Source organism: Babylonia areolata, chromosome 8 (genome assembly GCF_041734735.1).
Source record: "Babylonia areolata isolate BAREFJ2019XMU chromosome 8, ASM4173473v1, whole genome shotgun sequence".
In the NCBI taxonomy this organism is placed as follows: Eukaryota; Metazoa; Mollusca; class Gastropoda; order Neogastropoda; family Buccinidae; genus Babylonia; species Babylonia areolata.
The window spans coordinates 40,509,305-40,533,440 of NC_134883.1; the positions used below are offsets into that span (position 1 = coordinate 40,509,305).

Below are 24,136 nucleotides of genomic sequence, written 5' to 3' on the forward strand. Positions count from 1 at the left end.
TGTTGCATATCTATAATTATCCTGGTCAAAAAGAATGTCTTGCACTTGTTTTCTCTCTCTCTCTCTCTCTCTCTCTTTCTCTCTTCAAGTTATGGCACTCTCACAACCTCTCAGTATCAGTATCTCTCCGCTCCCCCCCCCCCACCCACCCCCCAACCCCCTCCGAGTCTCTCTCTCTCTCTCTCTCTCTCTTTCTTTCTTTCAGTCACTCACCCTCTCTCCGTTTCCCTTTCAGTTGATCTCCATGTTCCTGTGCTTCATGAGCGTGTCATGGAAACGCTGAATGGAGCACTGGGCTGTTTCGGTCATCACGACTTATCCAAACAGCTACAACTTCTTTAATTCTGTCCTGTGTGTGTGTGTGTGTGTGTGTGTGTGTGTGTGTGTGTGTGTGTGTGTGTCAGTGTGTGTGCCGGTGAGTATCAGTGTGTGTGTGTCAGTGTGTGCCAGTGTGCCCCGGCCGCTGCCAGTGTTACTGAGTGTGTCAGCCTGTACAGTGTGTGTGTGTGTGTGTGTGTGTGTGTGTGTGTGTGTGTGTGTGTGTGCAACTGAGCGTGCGTGCGCGGTGTCATGAACGGCGGCTCGGCTGCAACAAGTCTATGTAGGTTAATTACCCCGCGTGGCGATTTAGAACTGACTGAGGTGCCGATTTTGTGAAGTTAACTTTCACCGGCGTTGAATCATCCTTGCATTAGTTGCCACAGCCGACATCATCATAATCTTTTTTTTTTTTTTTTTTTTTTAATCCAACAACATAAATACTTGCTCCTCTATGAGCAATGGCAATGTCAGTCCAACTTTAGCATCCTATAGATTACCCCTGAGTTGCACCTATGACTGAGTTACATTTCCATGCCTTTCAGTGGTTCAGTTTTGGGACGAAAAACGGAGAGAAAAAAACATGATGATGGCACGTTAAGTTTTGTGACTGAATCCGCATCAAAATTACGTAAAATAACGTACAAAAGAAGAGTCGAAATCCACCAAAAATGGTTTACAACATCTGCTGATGGTAATATCGTTTCATACATGCACATAAATTGCCGATAAAATAGGTGCAATGATTTAGGATGCTACGATTGGACTTACCAGCAATGGCCACTATCACAATGGAAATCAAACGATCCCATCGTCGAATCGAGAGCGCCTGGCAAAATGAAGTCACCCACGTTTCTTCTGTTGGGCGACCTGTTGTTTTGAAAGACTCATCGGTTGGTCGTCTGCTTTTTTCCTTTGTGTTCTCCTTGACACTTATCTCCCTTGCATAACAATGGCGCGCCTGCAAGTCAAGTGGTGTTTTCTGCTTCATTCTTCGAGTTGAAAATATTGTAATTTCAGCTGTTTTGCAGTGTCCGTGAGGTGTATAGTTTATTGAAACACAGAACTTGGGTTAAATCTTATTGCTGGCTGGCTGTCTTTTCTCTGTTGAAGTATGTCGCAGACTGCAAAGAAATGGATTCTGGCCAAACAGTTTGCCGGTGTGCCGAAACCGGAGAATTTTAACTCACTCAGTACGGCCAGTCCTCTCTTCTCCTCTATACAGACCCATCGGATGTCCAGTGGGTGTCTGAATGACCCAACCTTTAGCTTCCGTCGTCAGAATTGTGGTATTCTTTGTCAACATTCACCTCTTCAGTACAAGAGCCTTCCGCTTGCAATATTTTGATGATGGTAACTGGGGTGAAACGCTGTTAACGTCGTCTCTTTCGCCGTTCGTATGGAAAGAGTTAAACTGGAGGAGGAGCCAGTCTCTCTCGCTTTGAAACCAGGAGGTAAGAGATAAGATAGCACTGGAACGATTTTCATTTTCTGTCTCCATCCCCAACACATGATAGGACCGAAAAGCTTTTCTTTGCTTGATGTCGTTTGTAGAGTTCGTGTTTAAGGAAAAAGTAATACAGTGCACAATATGCTACAGACTTAGTTGTTGGTACAGTTTATATGATACAAGACAATTGTAACTGAATATGATACAGTACAACACAATGCAGCATAATCAAAACACCAAGATCAGCTGACAGTGTGCTCACAGAATACAGACTGCGCAGTGCTCGCAATGACACTTATAAAATTTATAATGATGCTTTAAAACTGTACTGTACACACAACACACCAATCTCGTGGTTGTATCACATGTGTTTGTATTGCATTGTGTAGCTGTGTGCATGTTTTCAATTGGCGTGCTTTCTTTCTGTTTCAGAGATTGCGATTGAAGCCATGTTTGTGTCGGTGGACCCATACATGAGGCATGTACCTATTCTGCACGTACGTTGTGTGTGTGTGTGTGTGTGTGTATGCATTGCACACTTGTGTGAGTATGCATGTGTGTGTTGGAGTGCTCAAGTTCACTGAACATGGTCTATTTTTAGTCTTATTTTATTTCAGTCATTTGCCTTAGACTGTGAATGGCCTATCTTTAATTCTGTATTTCATTGTATTTATTCATTTGTTTGATTTGATTTTTTTTTCCATTTTAAGTTGATGTTTTATATTTGTAAATGTAGTGTAGGTCAGGCATTTGCTCCTTTTGATTAAAAAAAAAAAAAAAAAGTAAATGTGTTGTTCAACTTGTGTATATTATTACGTATGAATCATTCCATACACTCTGACACCTTGAAAGATGAAACTAAAACTCATGTACATGTACATGCATATTCATGATATTGCATACCCACTAGAATTACATGCATGAGTATGGATTTAAGCATTACATGATTGTGCACATTATTATTACTGTAGCCAGCGTGTGCTCACACACACAAGCACACACACACACACACACACACACACACACATATATATATATATATATAATATATATATATAACTACATAAAAATATATATATATGTATAATTTATATACAATCTTACCTTCCCTGTGCTCAGATGTCACACACACACACACTCTCTCTCTCTCTCTCACTTACACACACAGTGATAATTTGCCATGGGCAGTCAAATTGGTGAGGTAAGCAACCTGTTCCAAACACCTTGATTTCACGTTCAAATACTTAGTTTAACTGGTTGAGGCTTTTTCCCTTGTCCTGTGATGTGAGTTTTCTATCGCCCTGCTCAGCGTGTGACTTTAATTGTTCCCATTGTTCTCTCCTCTTTCATCTGTTTCAGGGATGTTTGGGTTGTCGGGCATAGCTTTGCTTTGGTGTTTTGTTACATCACCCATTTTTAACCCTGATATGTCCCAGTGCAGTCGCTTTGACTGAACTGGATTGAATTGAAACACTCTGCGAATTTTCCAGAAGGATGAATTTTGTTTGATGTCCCCGCATCACACATACTGGTTATCCGTGTAGTTGGAGTGTTAATTTTCACATTTGAATGGTATCATGTAAAAGTAAATAAGTAAAATGTCAGAAAGTGGGTTGTTTGGGAGGAGGTGGGGGGGGGGGGGGGGTAGATGGACAAAACAGGACAGGTGAAAGGTGGAATCAATAATATTTGAAAAGATAGAAGTGCACTTGAAAGAAAATTACTTAAAGAGAAATTCAGCATTACAGGTTAAAACATACAACCAGTCAGCTGGCAAAACTCAGCACCGGAATGACCTTCCTGTTGTGTGGGACCCTGCTTACTTCTATGGGAGATCTGTTCATTGATTTGCTTTTATCCTGTTTGATTTGCTTCATGTGCCAGCGGACACACATGTATACACATCATTGCTAAAGGTGTTTGTCTGTGTTTGTCTCTGTCTCAGTGTCTGTCTGTCTCTCTCTCTCTCTCTCTCTCTCTCTCTCTCTCTCTCTCTGTAAAGGTGTTTGTCTGTCTGTCTCTCACTCTGTCTTTCTCTCTCTCTCTGTCTGCAGGGTTTTCCCGCAAAATGTGGGAGACACACTGTTTGGAGACCAGGTTGGCAGGTAAGTACTGTCATTGTCATCATCATCATCATCATCATCATCATCTTCATCATCATCATCATCATCATCATCATCATCATCATCATCATCATCATCATCATCATCATCATCATCATTATCATCACCAGATTGGCAGGTGAGCACTGTCGTTGTCATCATCAACATCATCATCTTCATCATCTTCATCATCATCATCTTCATTATCATCACTAGATTGGCAGGTGAGCACTGTCATTATCATCATCATCGTCCTCTTCATCATCATCATTATCATCACCAGATTGGCAGGTAAGCATTGTCATCGTCATTATCATCATCATCATCGTCGTCTTCATCATCATCATTATTATCAACACCAGATTTGCAGGTAAGCACTGTCATTGTCATCATCATTATCATCATCATCTTCTTCATCATCACCATTACCATCATCATCACTAAAAACATCACAACCACCATGCCCTTAAAATAATTATATCCTCTGCCTATTAATTGTTGCAGATTTGCACCTCTTTGTTTCATTCCGAACTGGTGCAGACAACATTATTATTTAGACAACAGGGTTCATGAAAAGTTAAGTGACTCTTGGAATCTTGCACACTTTTCTTCTTGAGGGCATGCTGAAGATAGTGCACCGCCATAGGCGACTTTGTCAACATCAAGGGGTCATGTTGATAAAACTGTTTTTCACGTTGTAGCAAAGCTCGACAGTTGCAACCAGTTTCCCCACCAATAGGACAATGACTAACCTTTGACCTCTGACTGAGTTTGAAGTGAACAAGTCCATTGTGGGTTTTTTTTGGGGGGGTGGGGTTTGGGGGTGGGGTTGGCATGAACCACCACCTGTGACTGACAGCATCATTTCTGAAATATTTGGCGGTGGAGAGTGTTTTCACACAGAAACTTGGTGGTGAAAGAGATAATTCAAATCTGAAATCATCTCTCCAATTTTTTTTTTTTTTCACAAACATTTATAAATAAAAACATACCTTCTTTTAAGTTTTAAGAAGCGACCCTTGACTTTCTTTGTGAAGTCTAAAAAAAGAAGACACTTGAATTGACCCCTCCCCCCCCCCAACCCCGCCCCTCCCCCCCCCTTTCCATCCCCCGGACAGAGTGAAGGTGAGCAACAACGTGGACTTCCCTGAAGGGACCCTGGTGCTGTCCTTCCTGGGCTGGCGGACCCTGACGGTGCTGTCCAACCCTGAGGCCCCTGCCGTGTTCGGCGCCCTGGTCAGAAAGCTGCCGGACTTTGGGGACCTCCCTCCCTCCCTGGCCTTGGGCTGTGTGGGGATGCCAGGGTGAGTGGAGGGGTGAGGGGGTGTGGAGGGGATGGGTGGGGGGGGGGGATTGGTGGTCCCTGCTCGGACCTCTTCTGTCGTTTACTAGAGTTCTACATCTGCTGTCTGTGTGTGTATGTTGTGTGTGCGCACATGTGTGCGTGTGTGTATGGGGGGGGCGTGGGGGGGGGGGGGGGGATGTCAGAGTGAGTGGAAGAGGGTGCAGGCCCTACTTGGTACCTCTTCTGTCGTTTTACCAAAGTTCTACATCTTTGTGTGTGTGTGTGCGGAGTTGAGGGGGTGGGGGGGCATGAGCATGTTGTGTGTGTGTTGCATGTGTGTGTGTATGTGGGTGTGTGTGTTTGTGTGTGTGTGTATGCATTGCACGCTTGTGAGTATCGTATGTGTGTGTGTGTGTGTACATTGCACTCTTGTGTAAGTGTTGTGTGTGTTTGTGTGTGTGTATGCGGTGTGTGTGTGTTTGTGTGTATGTGTATACATGTGTTTGCATGTGTGTGTGTGTGTGTGTTCTGTGTACGGTGGGGAGGCGGAGGTGTTTGTGTGTGTGTAGGGCGTTTTGTGTGTGATTGTTCATAGATCTGCTGTTGTCTTGTATCTCTGTCTCTCTGTCTCTCTCTCTCTCTATTAATCTATATATTTATGTATGTATAAGTATACATTCATAAAGTATACATATTTTGTTGTATGTGTGTGTGTTTTATGTCATTGTGTGCTATTGTATACCATTATGCACTGTTGTGTATATATACTCGTATATATATGATTGTTTCACATGAGGCATTTACAGCCTGTGATATGGGGAGTTTGTGCATGATAAATATCATATATTACTTTCAGGCTAACAGCCTATTTCGGACTGCTGGAGAAGGGTGAGGCCAAAGCAGGGGATGTGGTGTTGGTCAGTGCCGCCGCTGGGGCAGTGGGCAGTGTGGTGGGACAGATCGCCAAGATCAAGGTACTGACTGACCACTGGTCAGTGCTCTGTGTGTGTGTGTGTGTGCATGTCTGTGTCTCTGTGTGTGCATGTCTGTGTGTGTGTGAGTTTGTCAGCTTGTGCGTTGAGGGTGCCCTGTACACATAATGGCAAAGTGAAGATGATGTGTTGATATTTTATACATTACATTCTGTAATCCTGTAGTACCCCTCACGTCCTGCAGCATTGATTTCCTATCCTCAGGTGGGAAACCCCCCCGCACTGACCGCAGCACCTGGTGACTGTCTGACTGCATTTCTCCTCACCTCCGCACTGTACATTGGCTCCCCATTGAAGCGAGAATCAAATACAAAGTTGCGTGTCTCTGCCATTCTGCTTTCCACTCTGCAGGACCTACATACTACTTTCTGACCTTGTCAGTGTTTACACTCCAACAAGAAATCTCTGCTCTTCCTCTGACTGTTACCTTTTGAAACTTCCCCGTGTCGATACAAGAACCTATGGTGAACCTTCTTTCTCCTTTGCTGCTCCTCACATCTGGAACAACCTTCCTCATATCCGTGGATCTGATTCTGTTTTTCGCTCATCACTAAAAACTCATCTTTTTAAAACCTATCTATAAGCACTCTCGGCTTTCTTGTTCTCCAACACCACCTGTGTCTGCTCACTTTGGATGTATGTAGAGTGGGAGGGGGAGAGTGTGAGTGGGGGAGGAGGGGGGGGGGGGGAGGGGTTTTTGAGAAAGAGTGGTCATGAATGTGTTATGTAACTTGTAATATTTTTCTTTCATGTAAAGCGCCCTGAGCTCTTAGAAAGAAGGGGCGCTATATAAATGTACATTATTATTATTATTGTTATTGAAATGCTCAGCTGCCAACACAGAGAGTCCCTGAGGGTGTGGGTTCGAATCCCGCTCTTGCCCTTTCTCCCAAGTTTGACTTGAAAATCAAAATGAGCGTCTAGTCTTTCAGGTGAGACGATAAACCGAGGTTCCTAGATGATAAGCCGAGGTCCCGTGTGCAGCATGCAACTGGCACTTTGAAGAATAATCTATGACAATGAGAGTGTTGTCCTCTGGCAAATTCTGTGTAAGAAAACCACTCTGATAGGTACACAAATATAATACACATGCAAGCAGTCATGGCCAAACTAAGCGCGTTGGGTTATGCTGCTGGTCAGGCATTTGCCAAGCAGATGTGGTGTAGCATATATTGATATTGATTGATATGGACACTTATATAGCGCCTATCCTCAGTCGGAGACCAAGCTCTAAGCGCTTTACAAACATGGGGTCATTTACACTACAGGCTGCCTACTTGGGTAGAGCCGACTGACGGCTGCCAGTGGGCGCTTATCATTCGTTTCCAGTGTCATTCAATCAGATGTCAGGCACGCATACATACAAATTCAGACAAACATGTAACATTTAACATTTTAGTGTATGACCGCTTTGTTTATTTACCCCGCCATGTAGGCAGCCATACTTTGTTTTCGGGGGTGTGCATGCTGTGTATGTTCTTGTTTCCATAACCCACCGAACGCTGACATGGATTACAGGATCTTTAATGTGCGTATTTGATCTTCTGCTTGCGTATACACTCAAAGGGGGTTCAGGCACTGGCAGGTCTGCACATACGTTGACCTGGGAGATCGGAAAAATCTCCACCCTTTACCAACCATGCACCACCGAGATTTGAACCCAGGACCTGAAGCGGACCAGCTTCAACCACCTCTCCAAGGCCCTGCACCGCCAACATGAAGACCTGCTGCCCTCGTCCCCTGCCGAGATGGAAACACTCCCCGACTTCGAGGAACCGGCCAACCAACTGGAAGGAGTCTCAATCATCACAAAAGTCCCTGGCATCGACCAAAAGGACTGCCAAGCCCCTCCCCTGCTGAAAGCTCTGACATTGGAGATGATTGAGACTCGGTACAACCCCAGCGAATGGACGCACGTCTTCACAGATGGATCCTCGGAGGGAGCGGTGAAGAATGGAGGAGCAGGCATCTTCATCAGGCACACAGATGGAAGACTGACCCCTGGAGCCTTCCCCACAGGAAGAATCTCCTCGAACTACAGAGCGGAGACAGCAGCACTACTCCATGCTGCACAAGGCCTCAGGACGTCAGTCAACCCACCACCAAAGATAGCCTTCTTCACTGACTGCAGATCTCTCCTGCAGGGACTCCAGTCAACCAGAAACGAACAGCAGCTGACAAACATCAAAGCAGCCCTTCATGACCTTTCAAAACGGTCGACTGTCACTGTTCAGTGGGTTCCTTCTCACTGTGGGGTCATGGGGAACGAAAAGGCCGATGCTCTCTCCAAGGCAGGCAGCAAAATGAAGCAGTTCAGCCACCCCGTGACCTACAGAGAGGCCAGGACCATCATCCACAACCGTTACCAGAACCAGTGGAAGAGAAGGCTGGGTGCAAACAGTGGTGTCGATCCAATCCACCAGCTCCAGAGACACCAGCAGACAGTCCTCTTCAGACTGAGAACCGGCCACTGCCGACTACTGAGTCACCTTCACCGTATGAAGATCGCCCACACTGATGAGTGTCCATGTGGCACTGGACCCCAGACCCCTGAACACATCCTCCAACACTGCCCAACCCATGAAGCTCTACGGCGTCAAACCTGGCCAGGGGGCACGGAGCTACAGGCGCAGCTTTGGGGAGACCGCCACGACCTGGAGAAGACCGTGGGCTACATTGTGGCGACGGGGGTGACCGTCTGACGCAGCCAAAACATCGAACGCAGAAGAAGAAGAAGAAGAAGAACCCAGGACCCTCAGATTGAAAGTCCAACACTTAACCATTGCGCATGTCTATATGTATTTGTCGAAACGCAGCAACGCCTCCTTGAGAAATTGAAAATTCTGGCATTTGGGGAGAGGTGTTTTCCGGACCTGAACCAGGAGTTTCAGTCCCGCAAAGAAAGGAGACCCACCATCTGCTGTTGCTTGCCTGCAGTGCAGCTGCATTTGTGCATTTGCCTTTGGGCTGCGTTCTCATCTCCAGAGTCACTGACATCTTCATCGTTCGTGATGGACTTCCATGATGATTTGATGATGATGATGATGACTATATAATGAACAATAGCTTTGTGGATTGAATTTTCCTTGACTTTGTGAGGACCACCGCAAACATAGAGGGGTACGGTGTCAATCTTTTCAGAGAAGATTACACAAGAGAATGTTGTAAATTGAATTCCCCCCCCCCCCTCTCTCTCTCTCTCTCTCTTTCTCACACACACTTACACACACACACACACACACACATACACACACATACGTGTACACACACACACACACACACACACACACACATACACACACACAAACAGAAAAATAATGTATGTGCACTGGAAAAAAACAACCTTCCTTTATTTATGTCCAGGTTTGTTTTATTTTTGTGTATTATTTTGGTGTCTTTGTATTCGGTCATCCTTGGATTTCCAGGGCTGCACTGTGATTGGTTCAGCTGGATCCAAGGAGAAATGTGATTGGCTGAAAGAACTGGGCTTTGATCACGTGTTCAACTATAAAGAGACCGCAGTGGACGAAGCCTTGAAGCAGTTCGCCCCTGGCGGTATCGACCTGTACTTTGATAACGTGAGTACATGCAGACACTGATGTTGAACTGTGTGTCTTCATACTTTGATAACGGAAGTACAGACACTGATGTTGAACTGTGTGTCTTCATACTTTGATAACAGAAGTACAGACACTGATGTTGAACGGTGTGTGTAGTGTCCATACTTTGATAACGTAAACTTGTACAATTATACTGATGTTGAACTGTGTATGTTCATTAGCGTTGACTTCAAGAGTTATCTCCTCTGAAATACTGGAGAGGAAGGGTGCATGTGCATTATGTATCTCTGTGTGTGTGTGTGTGTGTGTGTGACTTTCGAAAGATGAAGTCTATACTGTAACAGCATGTACACACTGTGTAGTGGCATCAACACTCTTTGTATAACAGCATCAAGAAAATGGAAAGGTAGAAATAAAGAAAAGGAAGAGAAAGAAAGCTGTAGAAAAGAGGAACATATATATATATATTCTAGCACAGAGTTTACAGAAGGTGGGGATCCTGTTCAGAACTGAAAGAGCCTCCGGGGTGAGTGTGTGTGTGTTGGGGGGTGGGGGTGGAGTGGGAAGGGGCATCCACACACGGTGTAATGGCTTCAACACTCTCTGTAACAGCTTCAACACACTGTAACAGCTTCAACACACTGTAACAGCTTCAACACACTGTAACAGCTTCAACACACTGTAACAACTTCAGCACACTGTAACAACTTCAACACACTGTAACGGCTTCAACACACTGTGTAACAGCTTCAGCACACTGTAACAGCTTCAGCACACTGTAACAGCTTCAGCACACTGTAACAGCTTCAGCACACTGTAACAACTTCAGCACACTGTAACAGTTTCAACACACTGTAACAGCTTCAACACACTTTGTAACAGCTTCAACAGCTTCAGCACACTGTAACAGCTTCAACACACTGTAACAGCTTCAACACTCTGTAACAGCTTCAACACACTGTAACAGCTTCAACACACTGTATAACTGCATCAACACTCTGTGTAACGGCTTCTGTTTAGTTCAGTTCAGTTACTGAAGGAGGTGTCACTGCGTTTGGGCAACTCCATATTCGCTACACCACATCTGCCAAGCAGATGCCTGACCAGCAGCGTAACCCAACGCACTTAATCTTGCTTCAACACACATAAACTGTCCCCCATGGGATGTGGGGGGGAGGGGGGGAGGGTTCTTTCAGTATAAATAGCATTCCCGCCTTGTGGAAATTTTGTGCTAGACATTTTCACTTTTCTATTGCTCTCTACATTTCTGCCTTTTTTTTTTTTCTTCCTCCCTTCACTGTTGTCTGCTTTTTCTGCCTTCCCAGTCCATTCCCCTTCCTTTTTTTCACCAAGCATTGACACTTTTTTTCTCTCCTTTTTTCCGCAGTCTGATGTATTGTCTGTGCTGTTTTGCTGTGGCGATTAGGTAGTGAGATTGTAAACACTGGGATAGGCACTAGCTGTCCATCTTGCAGTGTTATTTGCCTACATGGCCTTTTTTGTTTGTTTGTTTTGTTTGGCTGTGACATGTTGGTTTTTTTGTGTGGGTTTTTTTTTTTATTATCCTTTTTTTATGATTTTTTCTAACCTGGGGATGACAAATTAAGCTGAAGAGCTGACGTCCTCAGCACAGTCTAATCTTATCTGCCTTAAGGAGCTTAATAGTTAACATAGCATGTCATGAACTGTGCTTTGCAGGTTTTTCTGAATGTTTTTTTGTTGTTGTTAATGTGACAGTGGTTTGTGTTCAACGCGGTTTTGTGTTTGTGTAGATGGGCAGTCCTGATATGGCCCTGTGTGGTCAACTGGATTATAAGCAACAATTTTGGTGTCATATACTGTAACTCCTCCTGTTACATGTAAAAGTGTGTAACGGCTTTAACGCACTGTCTGACTGCTTCTACACGCTGTGTAACAGCTTCAGCGCACTGTGTAACGGCTTCAACACACTGTGCGACTGCATCGTAGCACTGTTTGACGGCATCAGCGCACTGTGTAACTACATGAACACTGTGTGTAATGGTTTCAGCAAACTGTTTAACTACATTGGCATGCTGTGTACCGGCCTCAGCATAATGTGTAACGACATCGACTTGCTGTAACAACTGTAACAACGGTGGCGCCCGCCTGCTGTGTAACAGGTGGCAGGAGACTTCTCCTACGCTGTGCTGCAGAACCACATGAAGGTCAGGGGTCGGGTGGTGTGCTGTGGGTCCATCTCTGAATACAACACGGGCAAGAGAGGTGTGTATGCATATCTATATCTATATTATCTGTCTGTATCTATACATATATATATATTATGTGTGTGTACTCTGTATCTCCCACTCATCATACTTACCCCATGTTTCTGTCAGTCTGTCTCCGTCTGTGTCTCCCTCTGTGTGTGTGTGTGTGTGCGTGTGTGTGTGTGTGTGTTTCTCCCTACCTGTTTCCTGCTCTTCCTTCCTCCACCCCACTTTTGTGTGTGTGTGTGTTTCTCCCTACCTGTTTCCTGCTCTTCCTTCCTCCACCCCACTTTTCCCTTTCTTTTCTTTATCCTCTCATCACTGTGTGTGTGTGTGTGTGTGTGTGTGTGTGGTGTGTATGTCTGTCTCTGTGTGTGTGTGTGTGTGGTATACATATCTGTGTGTGTGGACCATGTGTGTGTGTGTGATGTGCTTGTCTGTGTGTGTGTTGACCATGTAAGTGTGTGTATGTGTGTCACTGTGAATAGAATTAAAAATGTGTGTGTGTGTGCATACCCTGTTAGTGGATGGAAGACGGGTCAGTAACTATTCCATTGTTAAAAAAGAAATCTTACAAAGATGCTTTTAAATAAAGTAATGGTCCCCGAAAACAGAGTATGGCTGCCTACATGGTGGGATGAAGAACGATCATTCACGTAAAAGCCCACTTGTGTACATATGAGTGAGTGTAGGAGTTGCAGCCCACGAACAAAGAAGAAGAAATGAAGTAATGAAAAAGGGAAGGGATAGGAGAGGGGGTGTGGGAAGCAAAGAGGTTAACACCCATCACACACGCGCAGTACAGACCATCTGAAATGTCTTGATGTCTCAAAGAAGGTGGCAGATTGGTGAAGATGCTTATCTGCCAGTGCAGTGCGCAAGAGGGTCTGTGTTCATTTCCCACTCTCAACTTTCTCCCAGGTTTTACTGGAAAATCAGATGGGCGCAATAGCCGAGTGGTTAAAGCGTTGGACTGTCAATCTGAGGGTCCCGATTTCGAATCACGGTGACGGCGCCTGGTGGGTAAAGGGTGGAGATTTTTACGATCTCCCAGGTCAACATATGTGCAGACCTGCTAGTGCCTGAACCCCCTTCGTGTGTATATGCAAGCAGAAGATCAAATACGCATGTTAAAGATCCTGTAATCCACGTCATGGTTCGGTGGGTTATGGAAACAAGAACATACCCAGCATGCACACCCCCGAAAATGGAGTATGGCTGCCTACATGGCGGGGTAAAAACGGTCATACACGTAAAAGCCCACTCGTGTGCATACGAGTGAACGCAGAAGAAGAAGAAGAAGAATGGAAAATCAAACTGAGCGTCTAGTCATTGGAATGAGACGATAACCCGAAGTCCCGTGTGCAGCATGCACCTTGCGCACTGAGACAGAACCCATGGGAACAAAACTGTGTAGTCCTCTGGCAAAATTACTGAGAAGAAATCCTTTCTGATAGGTACACACATACGTAATTATGCTTGCATTCAAGGCCTGACTAGCATGGATTTTTCAGAACACAGTGATGCCTCCTTGAGAAACTGAAAACTCAGTGATGTCTGTTTTTTTCACAGGACAGTCCGTCTACCAGAAAGTCACCAATAAGACGCTGGACCTTCGGGACATGGCCATTGCCAAGTTCAAGAACCGCTACTCCGAGGGCATGCCTCATCTGCTGCAATGGGTGAAGGAGGTGCGTCCTCGAATCGAATCCAATCAAATCATGTTACATCAAAAGATTTTTTTTATTGCATTTTATTGTATTGCATTAATTGTATTGTATTACTTTTTGCTTTGTCACGACAATATTTTTATTAAGTTTATTGTATTACTCTTTGTCACAGCAGGATTTCCTCATGTCATATGATAGTGATACTCGATGATATGGGTACTTACATAGCACCTACACTATCCTCGGTCAGAGACCAAGCTCTTAAACACTTCACACGCATGCAGATTCATTTGCACAATAGGCTGCCTACGTAGGTTGAGCCAACTGACAGCTGACTATATCTATATCTCTTTATCTGTGTATTTGTATGTATCTCTTCAATCTCTTCAAATTGGAAGGTCAGCCGTCATTACTGACTATTAATGACCTGTGTGCGCAGAGGCGTAAATACCTAGCTAAAACCTAAGTAGACCTATCTTTTCCTCCGGATGGGGTGACAATGAGAAAGAGCATGTATACATACTCTCTCCCACCATCACTCGCAGCGTCCCTCGGGGGGAAGGGGGGGGTGGGGGGGGGGGACTAAACTGTGATCTTGTTCAGCTCCCTCTTGAAAACTGCCAAGGAGGGAGCCTCTGCTGCTGTTGCAGGCAGGGAGTTCCAGACGGGGATGGTTGATGGGAAAAACCTGTATTTATAAGGGTCAGAGGAGGAGCTAAGATGGACAAATTTGTGTCGATGATTTGATCTTGTTCTGCCGGATCCTTTCTTGAGAAATTTGTCTGGAGGGATGTCTACAATGCCGTTGACCATTTTATACATCAGGGTCAGCCTTTGTCTGTTCCGCCGTGATTCGAGGGATTCCCATCCTAGTTCTTGCAGCATGTGTGTTACGCTGCTGGTCCGCCCGTAGTCACTGTGTACATAACGTGCTGCTCTTCTTTGCACCATTTCAATCTTGTTCCTTTGACCTTCTTTGTATGGGCTCCAGACTGATGAACAATACTCCAGGTGCGGGCGTACAAGAGTTTGGTAGGCATTGGCTTTGGTGGTTTTATTGGATGTTTTTAGATACCTTTTTAGGAAGCCTACCATGCTATTGGCTTTGTTGGTGACTCTTGTAACATGTTCTTTCCAGTTTAGATCATTTCTTATGTCGACGCCGAGATATTTTGCGCTGTCAACATGCTCGAGGGTGTGTCCTTTTAATTTGTAGTTGTAGCTGATGGGGTTCCTTGATGTTGTACAGGTAAGGACATTACATTTTTCTGGGATGTATGTATGTATCTGGGTTTTTTTTTCCAATACCATATCTTGGCTGTCTCTAGTTCGTTGGCCTACATTCTTCTTCTTCGTTCCAGGGCTGCAACTCCCACGTTCGCTCGTATGTACACGAGTAGGCTTTTACCTGCATGACCTTTTTTTTTTTTTACCCTGCCATGTAGGCAGCCATACTCCGTTTTGGGGGGTGTCGACTTATATAACCATATAGGATAGTTTCAGTATCAAGGAGGTGTCAAAGCATGCGGACTGATCCATATAATACGCTGCACAACATCTGCTGTTGGGGAGCCGATGCCAGATCTTCGCATGAACCCAACGCGCTGATCAGGCCTTGCAGGGTAAGATTAAGATAAGATTGAAAGATTAGAGGGGGGTGTTAGTTATTCATCGAAATTAAGCATTTCTAATAGTGGTTTGGTTTTGTTTGTTTGTTTGGGGTTGTTTTTTTGTTGGATGTTATTTTTGAGGAGGGGGTGTGGTGGGGGGGTGGATAGCACTTTTATCATTTCCTGATTTGTTTATTTTCTGTCTGACCCAGGGCAAACTGAAATACCGGGAGACCGTCATGGAGGGGATCGAGCGTGTGCCTGAGGCGTTTATCTCCCTTTTCCTGGGTGGCAACACGGGGAAAATGGTGGTCAAGATATGATATGATGTGGATGTTTGCAAAGCACCTGTCCTCGGTCAGAGACTAAAAGCTCTTAATTAAGCGCTTAACAAGCATGCAAACATTTGCACAGCAGGCTGCCTACTTGCGTAGAGCCAACTAAGAGCTGCCTTTCCGCGCCCCATTGCTCGTTTCCTGCATCATTCTCACACACACGTGTAACTTTTAACGTGTTTGACCGTTTGTTTTTACCCTGCCATATAGGCAGCCATACTCCGTTTTTCGGGTGTGTGCATGCTGGGTATGCCCTTTTTTTAAAGATATCAATGAACCACAAGTGCGCTAAGCTTGCAGCTTAAAAATAAAATATAGATAGATTATATCACTGAATTAGCATTCTAATTGGATATGTGTTGGTTTTCTGTTTTTGGGGTTGCTTTCTGTTGATGTATTTTAGGAGGGTGTGTGGGGAGGGATGCACTTTAATTTGATTTGTTATTCATGACCCGGCAAATGAAATCGATGGACCGTCATGGAGGGGAATCGATAGGTGAGTTTAATCCCTTTCGTGGCAACACGGAAAATTGGTCAGAAGATAGATATGAATGTGGATGTGCAAGCTCCTGTCTCGGTCAGAGACAAAAGCTCTATTAGCCTTAACAGCATGCACACATTTCACAGCAGGCGCCTATTGGTAAGAGCCATAAGAGTGCCTATTACGCGCGCCATAGCTCGTATTCCTGCTCATTGTCACAAAGACCATTACATTTTAACGTGTTGACGTATTGTTTTACCCGCCATAGGCTACATACTCCGTTTGGGGCATGCTGGGTATGCCCTTTTTTTAAATCAGTAATCTACCAAACGCTTACATGGATTACAGGATCTTAGTGTGTGTTATTTGATCGTCTGCTTGTGATTACGGACAGAACTTACGATCTAGTGGTAAGGCTTCGAGGCCCCATTTCGTCATAGTATTGTGTCCGTGGGGAAAGGCGCTTCACTCTTAATTTTCCTCACTCCACCCAGGTGTGTGAATCAATGGGTACCTGCCTTTGGTTGGGGAAGGTTTAAAACGGCGGAAGGAAGGGGCTGGGATTAAGCCCTGCCTTCTGTGCCGAGACCTAGACACAGTGAATATGGATGTAGGATAGTCAGTCGTGTCCAGCTATGACCATCAGAACAGCAGAGGATGCAGCTGCTGCCCAAACTATCTGGACTAGAACTTGATTATTTATTTATTTATTTTATTTTATTTTATTTTTTTGCTGCCCCATCATCTGCACCGTTTCAGTGGCATTACTCCCACACCGCTCATTTAGATTCCGCCAAACACGGCCACACCTGGGTTCATCCATCACAGTTCCATCATCGGCAATCCGCAGGGAACCATCGATGTTAGGTCGCCAGGAGGCCACACACCAGAGGAGACCCTGCACTGCTGCTGAGTCACTTCGGTGGTGTTCAGTGGTGCCTGTTCTGATTTAACGTACTTAGGCCACCACCCACTAAGCCCCCTACTAAGAACTTGATTATAGTGGAGAGTGTCTTGCCCCAAGTTACATCCCTACACCCAAGAGGGTTTTAGGACACTCTGCATCGGGATGGTTCCCAAAGGCCAACTAGCCCCCCAAGGTTGCAGCACTAAGAACCAGTGCAGTCTTGCCTCCCAGTTTGAGAGTCTAGTCCTTCACAAAAGACTAAGCTGTAAGTGACTTTCCATTGTAATGGAGAAACCATTGGTAATACAGCTGTCACTTTTGCTGTGAATATGAAATCACTTCTGCAAAGTCCCTGAAGACTGTAGGACTTTTAACCTTTAACATGATCCCATCTGTTATGATATCTAGTCACATATTGATCCAGAAAGAAGAAGAAAAAAGAAGAGAGAAATCGTTTCAGGTCATTGAAGAGTATTGAGCCTTTGTTATTTGTTGGGTTTTTTTTTTTGGGGGGGGGGGGGGGGGGGGGGGTCACATTATTGTGCCTGGCAAATGAACAGACCAGTCTTAATTATAATTAATTAGCTATTTCCATGTGCTTATTTTATTTTTGGGGGGAGTGGGGAGGGGTCACATTATTTTGCCTGTCAAATGAACAGACCAGTCTTAATTGTAATTAATTCTTTCCATGTGCTCATTGATTGATTTTTTTTCTGGAATTAAAACGAATCATTTAGCTTACATTAAAACTCGTTATTGTGTGTGTGTGTGTGTGTGAGAGACAGTGGAAGAAATATACCACAAGCATAAAACCAGTAATCTTTTGGTTGTACCACAGTGAAGCCAATATGAGACATATGGAGATAAAAAGTGAAGAAAACTAATATATGTGTGTGTGTGTGCAGTAGAGGTGCATGGTATGTACTGAAAAGCTGATGTGCATGTGTGGCAGTTGATGCAAACCATTTTCATACACACAAACATATGGTTTTGTTTCTTCTGGAATTTAAACAAATTACGAATTACATACATTCATTCAGATGAGACTATAAACCATGGTCCCGTGTGCACCACGCACCTGGCACACTGAAAAAGAACCCATGGCAACGAAAGTGTTGTCCTCTGGCAAAATTCAGTGAAAAGAAAACCACTACGATGGGTACACAAATATGTATTCATGGGCTCAAGGCCTGACAAGCTGGTTGGGATATACTGCTGTGAGGCATCTGCCCAGCAGATGTGGTGTGGTGTATATAGATTCATCTGAAGGCAGTGAAGGTTCCTTGAGAAACTGAAACAATCATACAAACTCACACATGTAAACGTGGATTGTGACAACGCTTGTGACGATAAATCTGACACAGAAGTAATGATATCTGACACACTCATATCCATGTCCATGTCATTGTGATAACACATGTTAAGATGATATATCTGACACAGAAGTAATGATAGAACTTTAGAAGTAATGATATCTGACACAGAAGTAATGAAATCTGACACAGGCACATCCATGTCCATGTCAGACATACACATATACTTTCACTGTCTTGGACAAGAAGTAAAGCTGCTAAAATCTCTTTTGCTGTGCTTATTTGTATGTAAGTGTGTGGATGAGGGGTACCAAGGAGCATTCCAACGAATCAATGCCTGGGGGCATTTGTCTAGAAGCTGCGGCATGTTGACTGCTGGTGTGAAAACACTGACGTCCAAAACCTGTTTTGATTCTAAATGAAACGAGAGGCAAGGCCTTCAAGACTCACTTGTGATACACGTTAAAAAAAAAAAAAGCCAAGCTTTTTATGTATTGAGTATAATTTCAAAATGTAATGTTTAAGATGAGAAAGATCAGTTTAAAGCAAATTAAGTCCCCTAGCATTAATTACAGAGTAATTTCCCTTCTTTGCTATCTGCACCAAAACGTTTGCAAAATAAATAAAACTTCCATGATTAGCAAAAGAAGTTCCTGTTTGAACAAAAAATGATAATAATGACTGCTCTTGTTGTTGGGTCAGAATATCAGATCAAAGTGCCAAGTTTAGAGAATACAAAAAATATAAATGTAACAGTAAATGCAGTTTGCATATAATTAGGCTTCATTTAAAAAAAATTTTTGTGCCCATTCCAGAGGTGCAATATTGTTTTAAACAAGATGACTGGAAAGAACTGAATTTTTCCTATTTTTATGCCTAATTTGGTGTCAACTGACAAAGTATTTGCAGAGAAAATGTCAATGTTAAAGTTTACTAAGGACACACACACACACACACAGACAACCAAACACCGGGTTAAAACATAGACTCACTTTGTTTACACAAGTGAGTCAAAAATCGATTAAACAAGCATGCACAGAAAACAAAAATGATAAAAACACACCTTTCCTAGAGCCGTCTGTCACTTTCCTTACTGACAGGAACATTCGAAATGCAAACGAAATCTATTAAAAAAATTTTTTTATCGACAGTGACATGAAAAATGCAAACAAAATCTAATCTAATCTGGGCCTGGGGGGTGGGAGGGGAGGGGGGAGCGTTAGCTGCCCCATCATCTGCACCGTTCCAGTGGCATTTCTACCACACCACTTAGCCGAGTCTGTAGTATTCGGGTTCCTCTACTACCACCGTTTCAGCGCTGGCCGTCACAAAGCCACACACCAGAGGAGACCCTGCACTGGTGCCGACTCTCTTCGGTGGTGTTGAACAGTATATATACCAGTTCTGACTCGACAACACAGGAAGGACAACCATATAATTTCTACAAAGCTCACAACTGACAACAATAATCGCTTCAGTTAGTAGCGGAGCCAAACTGAGTGAGCGCCCCTACCCCTAGTCTCCCGCCCTCCCTCCTCCCCCCCCCCCCCCCCCCCGCACCCCCACCACCACCACTGCCCCCACCCATATCTCCCGAGTGAAAACCACCATCATGTCCCTCAGTCCAACGGCATCCCCAGCATGACTTCCGACGCCGAAGACAGTGACAGGAACTCAGGTACAGGTTACAGAATTTGGGACTTTTTTTTTTAAAAAAAAAGCCTTTTTGGCTTTTCAACGCCCCTTCTTAATATAGAAATAGTTTAGGGTTGCGTACCTGCGTATGAAATTTTTGAAATGTTCATTCATCAAAATCGAATGGTTTTATTAATGTCATTGTCTAGAAGATTCTTGAACTGGTCAATAGTTATAGCTGCTTTTGTTGAATTATTCAGTGCATTCTATCCTTTAACTGCTCTAAAGCTAGAAGAAAACTTACGAATATTTGTTCTGCAAAATTTTGTGAAAAGGTTAGTATTTGAACCTCTGGTAACATGGAGTTTGTTAGTAGAAATGAAGGTGCAGGGGTCAGTGTCAACCATTTTATTAATTATCTTGAATACTTGTATCATGTCTCCTCTATATCTTCTGTATTTTTGTGAATGCAAGTTTAGTTGTCTCAAACGGTTTTGGTAGTCCAAATCTCTTAACTCTGGTGCCATTTTAGTTGCTCTCTTTTGCACTTGTTCAACTGCTTTAGACTGTCTTATTAGTCTGGGATACCAAATTTCTCGTCTAGAAACAAAAACAAAAACCAACAATTTGAACAAACATCAAACAAACTGTTAATGCTTGAAATCACCTGCCGCACGATATCCCTTGTCGGCAATTTCTGTCAAGTGCCATCGCACACGTTCACGCTGTGCGTTTCATTTTTAATATCCACAGAAACGCTGGGACCGGCAGCAAGAATTTTTGCACGGCTGGTGTCGCCATATCGATCTGATCACGTGACGAAGGGCTCGCCCTTTTTACCAAACCTCGTTTCGTACTACTACAACCTCGCCGCAAGTTGGGGTGGGTTGTTGTGTTGGTGTGTTTTTTTTTCCAGTCGCTACGCTCATCTAGTCGGATCAGAATGATGGGTTCGCTTCTCGCTCTTTCAGTTTTTATCATTCGCTGTTTTCTGTTTTTCAACGGTGCCGTGTTTTCGTCGTGCCAAACCACAGCCACCACCGAAACTAAAATAAGCTCTACCACGATTGGAGGAGGTAGTAGTAGTAGTAGTGACGTGGACAAAGAACGTCTGCTGGCCACCGCCCGTCTTCATGACCTCATCCGTCGGCATCCTGTCGTGGAACAGAGAGTGGCCCCTGTAGTGACGACCTCGGTATCTGGTGAGGTCAAGGTGGACGTGAACGTGTCGGTCTCGGTGGGGTCTGTCCTCAGCCTGCACGACGCGGATCAGACGATGACGTGCTCCATGTACATCACTGTGGAGTGGCGGGACGTGTCCCTGGCCTGGGACCCTGGAGACTTCGTCGGTGTGTCCCAGACAGAGATGTCACCGCAGTCTGTTTGGATCCCGACGCTGATCCTGATTAACTCCCGGGACCCCGTCGATATAATGAAGTACGTTTCCAACCTGTTGGTGTTCAGTAACGGGACGGCGAGGGCGCTGATCTATTACAAAACCGTCACACTGTGCACCATGGACCACTCCCACTACCCCTACGACACCCAGCGCTGCGGCTTCATCCTGGAGTCGCCGTCCGACTGCTGCAGGTTGAACCTTCGCTTCGGGCTCATGGGTCACTCAGACTCGGCGCGTTTGATCGTGAAGTCCGACTGGGAGCTGGTCTCCGCGGAGGGTGAGTGGCTGTCTGACGAGGTGGGCAGGTTCTCCTCCATGCAGCTGCAGCTCCGGCGTCGGACAGTGTACTTCACGGTGTGCCTGGTGCTGCCCATGGTGGTCACCTCCTACATGAACTCCCTCGTCTTCCTCCTCCCTGTGCAGTGCGGGGAGAAGGTCTCCTTCCTCGTCAGCCTCTTCGTCTCCACCTCCATCTTCATCAGCTTCTTCCAGGAGATGATGCCCCGAGGTCTGAGCACCGTGCCCACCACCATGAAGCTTCTGCTGGGCGTGCTGGCCGAGAGTCTGCTCGTGCTGCTCGCCACGCTGCTGGTCCTGGGGCGACACCACGCCCAAGATGAGGCGGCCGACACACCCCTCCCGTCCACACCCCTCACCACCACTTCCACCTCTCCCCATGGCGTCCCTCCGATTTCTCGGCGGGACTCTGTACCGGAAGTGATGGATGGAAGGGGTGAACTCCAACCCCGAGCCAGCGCCTCTTCCCTGACCTTGACCCTGACCCCAGTGAAGGGCAGTGACCCCCTGTCCGGCAAAACAGCCACTGGGAGTCAGCAGCAGCAGCAGGTTTACTGGGATGCCCACAGACTGGACCGGCTCTTTTTCCTGGTGGCTTTCATCCTGAACTCTGTGTTTCTGGTAGTCCTCGTGTTCGAGTGATGTGATTCAGACAGGGTTCTCCGCTGTGCCATGTTCTAAACAAGTTTTTTTATTAAAAAAAAGAAAAAAGAAGAAGAAGAAAAAACAAGAAAGAAAGAAACTAACTGCTTCACATTATTTACAGTCTACTTTACATGACTGTCTCGATGTTAGTGACCTTAATTTTGATAGGAGCATGATTAGATATCTCCGTGTTTTTGACATTTTATACGAACGAGTCGATTATCGTTTTCTTCTCTCCTTCTTCGTCGTTCGTGGGCTGCAACTCCCACGTTCACTCTAATGTACACGAGTGGGCTTTTACGTGTATGACCGTTTTTACCCCGCCATACTCGGGGGTGTGCATGCTGGGTATGTTCTTGTTTCCATAACCCACCGAACACTGACATGAATCTTTAATGTGCGTATTTGGTCTTCTGCTTGCTTTGTACACACGAAGGGGGTTCAGGCACAAGCACAGGTCTGCACATAGATCGGAAAAATCTCCGCCCTTTACCCACCAGGCGCCGTTACCGAGATTCGAACCCGGGCCCCTCAGATTGAAATTCCAACGCTTTAACCACTCGGCTTTTGCGCCGAGTGTCGTTTCAGTTCTGTTCTTTGTGCTCTTCAAAAACTGCGTGTCGTGTGGTCTCACAAACGAGTGCCCAAGATATATCTGAGCAGGAGCAAACAGCTGGTGAATTGAGATCAGTGTAGACGGGCGCCATAGCCGAATAGTTAAAGCGTTGGACTTTCGATCTGAAGGTCCCGGGTTCGAATCACGGTGACGGCGCCTGGTGGGTAAAGGGTGGAGATTTTTACGATCTTCCAGGTCAACATATGTGCAGACCTGCTAGTGCCTGAACCCCCTTCGTGTGTATATGCAAGCAGAAGATCAAATACGCACGTTAAAGATCCTGTAATCCATGTCAGCGTTCGGTGGGTTATGGAAACAAGAACATACCCAGCATGCACACCCCCGAAAACGGAGTATGGCTGCCTACATGGCGGGGTAAAAACGGTCATACACGTAAAAGCCCACTCGTGTGCATACGAGTGAACGCAGAAGAAGAAATCAGTGTAGCATGAAATTATGATGTGCAATGAATACTTTTTGTGTACTTATTTCTTTCCATACCATCCTTCTAGGATGCTGCACGCCCTTCACCGGCACCTCTCTGCTTACAGTTCCTTGGTTCTTCCTTGAGACTTTTGGTTTAAAAAATCAAACATACAAAAAATAAAAAAAAAAAAAAGTGTCTGTTTTTGGCTCAACTGTCTGGAACTCTCTACCTCTGTCCCTGAGGAAAAACTCATTGCTTTGCAACTTTGAAAAACGAAAACAAAAAGCAACAACACATCTTTGAAATCCACCTCTGCTGACGTCTGCGACGGCGCGCGTGTGTGCTTGTTTCTGTTTTGTGTTGTTGTTTTTTTTATGTCACGTTGTTGGGGGTGTTGTGCGAAACTTGAGAGGCAGAGATGGAGAGTCAGACCGATTTTTCAGTACTGTGATTATAGTTGTGTATTATTTGGGCCTTGTTATGTGTTTGATTGATTTGTTTTAAGTGTATAAGCTTCTTTTTTTTTTAAGTGTAGTTTCAGTTTGTTTCTCAAAGAGGCGTCACTGCGTTCGGACAAATCCATATACGCTACATCACATCTGCTAAAGAGAAGGTGCCTGACAGGAGCATAACCCAACGCACTTGTCAGGCCTCGAGTGCATGCTTATATATGTGTGTACCTATCAGAATGGGTTTATTTTTACATAATTTTGCCAGAGGACAACACTCTCGTTGCCATGGGTTCTTTTTCAGTGCGCCAAGTGCGTGCTGCAACACAGGACCTCGGTTTGTCATCTCATCCAAAAGACTAGACGCTCAGTTTGATTTTCCTGTCAAACTTGGGAGAAAGGGCGAGAGCGGCGGGA

General features: G+C 44.9%; 2 protein-coding genes across 3 annotated transcripts; both read left to right on the forward strand.

The window, feature by feature from the left end:
* The first annotated feature begins 1,275 nt into the window (after window positions 1-1,275).
* On the forward strand, window positions 1,276-15,809 carry LOC143285180 (prostaglandin reductase 1-like). 2 transcript variants are annotated; one of them, XM_076592413.1, is made up of 10 exons: window positions 1,276-1,499; window positions 1,728-1,772; window positions 2,201-2,246; window positions 3,823-3,873; window positions 4,989-5,174; window positions 6,012-6,129; window positions 9,573-9,725; window positions 11,849-11,951; window positions 13,508-13,626; window positions 15,428-15,809. In XM_076592413.1, exons 1-10 carry the CDS (start codon window positions 1,433-1,435, stop codon window positions 15,536-15,538), a joined length of 999 nt encoding a protein of 332 aa, XP_076448528.1. In that variant the 5' UTR covers window positions 1,276-1,432; the 3' UTR covers window positions 15,539-15,809. The 2 variants fall into 2 exon arrangements, with proteins under 2 accessions (XP_076448528.1, XP_076448529.1); XM_076592414.1 differs by lacking the exon at window positions 1,276-1,499 and having other exon boundaries at window positions 2,201-2,265.
* Window positions 15,810-20,524: 4,715 nt separating this feature from the next.
* On the forward strand, window positions 20,525-22,381 carry LOC143285181 (acetylcholine receptor subunit beta-type lev-1-like). The gene has a single exon (XM_076592415.1). The coding sequence runs from the start codon at window positions 20,830-20,832 to the stop codon at window positions 22,222-22,224; it is 1,395 nt and encodes a 464-aa protein (XP_076448530.1). The 5' UTR covers window positions 20,525-20,829; the 3' UTR covers window positions 22,225-22,381.
* Window positions 22,382-24,136: the final 1,755 nt, after the last annotated feature.